This window comes from Buceros rhinoceros, unplaced genomic scaffold (genome assembly GCF_000710305.1).
Source record: "Buceros rhinoceros silvestris isolate BGI_N320 unplaced genomic scaffold, ASM71030v1 scaffold19175, whole genome shotgun sequence".
NCBI lineage: Eukaryota > Metazoa > Chordata > Aves > Bucerotiformes > Bucerotidae > Buceros > Buceros rhinoceros.
The window spans coordinates 291-5,171 of NW_010411367.1; the positions used below are offsets into that span (position 1 = coordinate 291).

At 43.1% G+C, this 4,881-nt stretch overlaps 1 protein-coding gene across 1 annotated transcript in view; it reads left to right on the forward strand.

The window, feature by feature from the left end:
• The window catches only part of LOC104493348 (E3 ubiquitin-protein ligase RNF135-like), a gene marked incomplete at its 5' end in the record, with an annotated part of 5,956 nt that overhangs the window by 285 nt on the left and 790 nt on the right, over positions 1 to 4,881 (forward strand). The window contains 4 exons of the mRNA XM_010136006.1: positions 831 to 913; positions 1,332 to 1,620; positions 2,852 to 3,011; positions 4,087 to 4,188. Of these exons, the coding sequence (XP_010134308.1) occupies positions 831 to 913; positions 1,332 to 1,620; positions 2,852 to 3,011; positions 4,087 to 4,188 (634 nt within the window). The remainder of the gene's footprint in view (positions 1 to 830; positions 914 to 1,331; positions 1,621 to 2,851; positions 3,012 to 4,086; positions 4,189 to 4,881) is intronic.

Here is a 4,881-nt window from a genome sequence, read left to right on the forward strand (position 1 = left end):
TCCTCCCCGCGAGCCTCCCCGCACAGCCCGGGACTTCTCCCCGTGGTAACCCCCCTGTACCGCCCGGGGTTTCTCCCTACGAACCCCCCGGACAGCCTGGGGCTCCTCCCCGCCAACTCCCCTCCCACCCCCGGACAAATCTGGCCACAATTCTAAATTCTTCACCAGGATTGTGAACATGGGGAGGTGGCTAGGACTGAGATAACTTTTCCGCACCACCCCACCCACCCGCGGTGTTACGAGCAGGTAGGCGTAGCTGGAGCGGTGGTTGGGGTTCGTTGGTGGTGTCTGAGCCGCTCAGGACTGCGTAGCTGAATTAGAAGAGCTGACAGCCGTACGCTGGTGTTCAGTAGTAATACCTAACTGTCCTTTTGATGTTAGTATTGCACCGATATAGCATTGGAGACTCCTGAAAGGACACATAACATTATTATACAGTGCTACAGCTCCACCCAGCTGAATGGCACAAAATGGGATGGGTTCATTATCGAGAACTCTGCTTAAAATAACTCCCAAACTTGAAGAGATGAGAAGAATCTGTTGACCTTCATTATTTAAGCTCGTATGTATCTAAAACGTCTTCTTCAGCCTCTGCAGCTGAGCAAAGAGCTGAAGCTCACAATTATATTTGAACATGTAATCAATGACTGTTGCATGTTGACCTCACTGTGACTATTCCCACTCAGAATTGTGTCTTCTAGACCCCTCCTCAGCCAGTCCAGCACTCAACTAGTGTCAGTGATGGAGTTTCATTATTCTGCTGCTCAACCTAGTCATGTTTTCTTTGAGAGTGTTCTAGATAGATGGTCTAATGTGTCACTTTAAAGTAGGAAGTGATATGGGACATCTCTAAGCAACCAGAAGTGACTGCAGAGACCATCCGCCTCTTGAGAAAGGATTTCAATAAAGCACTGTACATTCATTACCTGCGGTGACCTTCCATTTCCGCTGCCACCTGGAGATGTGATTGCCTCCAGTGTAGCCTTCCAGCGCAGAGCACAAATTGCCTTTTTGTTTCCTTTTGTTGCTGTCACAATTCTGTGTTTATTGATGAGAATGAACTATGGCACCAGCTGTACGAACTCCTGTGTTGGCTGCACAAAGGGAGTTGTGCGTTGTTGCCTTTTTCTGCCTAACCCAGGAGGTTTCTGGTACTCTCAGCTGCAAAATGCAAATCATAAAGAGGGACTATTGATCTTTCTAAGTTGTCAAGCAAAGATTGCTGGTCATAAAACAGTCAAAAAACAACCCAAAATCTCGTTGCAGGTAATGCAGATAGTGTCACAGATCTTTTATTCCTTTGAGTGAAGGTGGCTGTTTCTGGTCTGCAGGGGTCAGTCAAAGAGCACCTTAGATGAGGCAGTAGATTCTCCTATTCCGCACATCTCTTCTAACAACACAATGAACTCCCTATTTTCTGCCTTCCAGGAATATGCATCTGAGATCAAAAGCCAGATTACCGAAGATTTCCGTTGCATGAAGGAATATGTTGAAAGGCAGGAGAGAAACACTCTGATCTTCATTGAACAAGAGCAAAAAGCAGCTCAACAGAAAATTGAAGAGAGTGTTCGCCAGCTCAGTGTTGAAGGGAGCAATCTTACAGACATCAAAGAGCAAACGGTAAGTGATGAAATGAGGTGGCAGAATATGGACAGAAACTCTTAAGCTAAATGTCTGGAACAGCTGAACAACTACAGAGCACTTTCAGGTCCCTGCTGCACTGATCTCTCTAGAGACAATGACACCAGTCCACACACACTGCCGTTACTAGGGGAAGTTTGGAGTGAGAAATTCAGAGTGAGAAAGTATTAGCAAAGGCATCGGCTGGGGCTGCAGCTCAGAATTAGGTTTGTTGCAATGACATTGGTGAGCTAGAGAGAAGTAGGGACTGCATTGCTTAAACCCAGTCCTGAGTCAAATCTAAGGTGAAGATAAGACCCTTTATTATGTTTTTGTGTTGCAGAATATGTCTGTACGCTCACGTATGCAAGGTAGAGAACTCACAAAGTTGTTAGGTACTTGCTTGGGGGAAATATGTCAAGGGCTCTCAAAAGAGGCAGTTAAAGCGCTTTAGATTCTGCAGAGCCTGTTTTGATGTTGAAAACAGCAATTCCAATGATGCAAATTAGCTGGCGGGAATTTGGAGTGGGGCTCCCTGGGTGACACAGTGCCAGGAGGCAGAGGTTGACTTCCAGGGCCAAGGCACAGGGGCCTACGTTGGACTTCACCTGGTGTAACCATGTTTATATCTGATCCAGAATCCTGGTGTAGGCAATGCAGAGAAACAGGTACCTGCGGAGCGTGAGTCACCTAGCCTACTTCAGACTCCGACCTGCAAATGAGATTAATCGAGCCTTCACAGGCTGCTTCTTTCCTCAGACTGTAAAGGCGAACTCAGAGCACAAGCTCAGATGTAGATTTCCACGATTTCTAAATATAGGCAAATGAGTTTTGCCCTTTCGTGGGTACTTTATGCTAGATCTTATTAGTACATTTTAGAACTTTTGGGTTGGGTTCTAGAACAAGAAGAATGTTTAAAAAGAAAAAGTTTGAGTATATATACATATACTTAGGAAAATTGTAATATATATAAGAAAAATGAGTCCCATTCTTATTTTTCTTGGGGAAAACAAATTATTTTATTCATTATTAAGAATAAATTATCCTTTAATATTTTCTGTAAGATTTCAGGGTATTTCTCTCGGATAACTATCCTGTAAAGGAAGCTCTCAACACAAAGAATAAGATTTTATTGTCTTTCCAGTCTGGCTTTGTAATATGATCCGATATGCTAGATGAAATGACTGCTATTGCTTTCATCTTCCCCTTGATTCTTTTCTATCATTATTAGAATAATTTACCTGACAGACAGAGGTACAAAGGCTCACCTTCAACAGAGAATAAAACTACACTTGATGAGAAGCTTAGTGTTGTCAAAAGTGTTGTAGAAGATCTTAAGAGAGAGTTGGAAATTTTGCTATTGGAGAAATACGCTCAGCAGTTCCCACCAGGTGAGTTTCCCTTAGTCTGAAATACCTTTTTTAGAGGGACTGGATCTAGCAGGGTCCCACATGTGACCCCCCTGAACACAGCCCCTTGCATGGCAGGGCTGGATTGCTGCCAGTTGACGCTATTTCGACCACACAGTAAAGATTTGTATGAAAGAACCATTCTTACAGACAGACAGGTCTGTAACTGGGAAACAAAAACTTCAGAGAAAACACTCGTGCATGTGTGCAGTTATTATAAACCCCCCTGCACTTTTGGAGACAACGTGAGTTCTTTATACTTCTTTCATGGGAGCCCAAAAGAAAGGAGACGACTGACATGCGGATCAGTAATGGAGAATGAAATATCATCCATTTAAATATTTTAAATATCTGTCCTTTTCAAGCACTCGTTCTCAAAACCCCAGGTAATTCATAATATTTTTAACCTCAGGGTTTTTCTTACCTCAGTCATTTCAGCAACTGAGTTTACAGCTTTGCTCTGTGATCGTTTTTACTAGCAAAACCGAGGAATCATCAGGAAGAGGTGCAGAGCTAGAACTCTGAAGGACAGCTTTCATGACGAAGCCAATGTATTACATAACTATACTACAAAGTGTCTGCAAATGGGTCTTGTAAATATGCACTACAATGTCGCAGAAAATTAGAAACAGCCCTTTAAGGGCTGAATATCAGGCTTTTTGGTCAGCAATTAGAGTAAAAAAATTACTTTGTGCTTATCAAATGCATGTGCAAGTAACACGAGAAACACGTGATACTCGGAAAAAAATGAAAACCACCATAAACTCTTCTATGATAGAGACTGGCTTATCTGCACAGAAAGCTCCAGCTGCTTCACCCATCCAGATTCTCTGACTGCTCCGTTCTGGTCACACCTTAGGGCAGCAGTGTACATTTTTGATAAAAATGTTTGCCTACACATCCTTTGATCAAAATTATACAATCAAAAAAGCAACTGTTGGTTAGCACTTTAACCGCTAGCTAGGTTTATTTAATATATGTTCTTCTTTAGAAGCATAAATACTTCCTATGTACATTTTAAAGAAGTGCCTTAGCACTTTTATTTTTTCCTATTTAGTGCAACCCCCAGACTTACACCAGGAGACAAATGTCTGCTCATTATCTCCAGAGTCTGCAGCAAAAAATCCAGAGCCGGTGGTTTCAAGCTCGTTTTGGCAGTGTAAGTATGCCAGGCAGCGTGACTCTTCGATAACCATATTCAAGTGCCTATGACTGAGGATTTGCTGGAGAAAACTGTGCTCACAAACATCAGCAGGATATCAGTCTGTTTACCCGAAGCACACAAGCACAGTGAAGTTACCGTGAATTAATCCGTTCCTGCAGCATAATGCGATGCTGTCCCTGACTGCATACGCAAGATAAGGAGGATAAGAAACCTGTTTCATAGCGGTATATAAGCTGTTGTAGCTTGTGCTGGCTGCAGAGCCTGAGTCGGTGTCTGGGCAGGGACTGCACCGTACTGATCTGTGCTTAACACAGTACTGTGTTAAGCTGTATGTGACTCTTGTCTGAATTTTTACAGAATTATCTTTATAGTCAACGCACAGTACTACAGCTGCAGCTTAAAACACAAAACAAATGTTTTTGCTGATAAAATATGCCAGAACTTGTCCCAGTGAAGAGATGACTATGTAGGTGTTATTAAGGTGAGAGTCCCGTTTATTAGCAAAAGGATAATCTTTTTTCAAGATCGTGGTTCAGAGTGAGATCCATCCTGGCAGGTGCCAAGTACCTTCACCTTCCCACCGGACTGCACGAGTCTGTCTTGGATGTTTCCGTAGCTGTGCCTGTTAAATTGGTTTCAGTGTGCTCGGGGTACAGTTGTTGATGTTCGGTGGAGGATTCCTCCTGA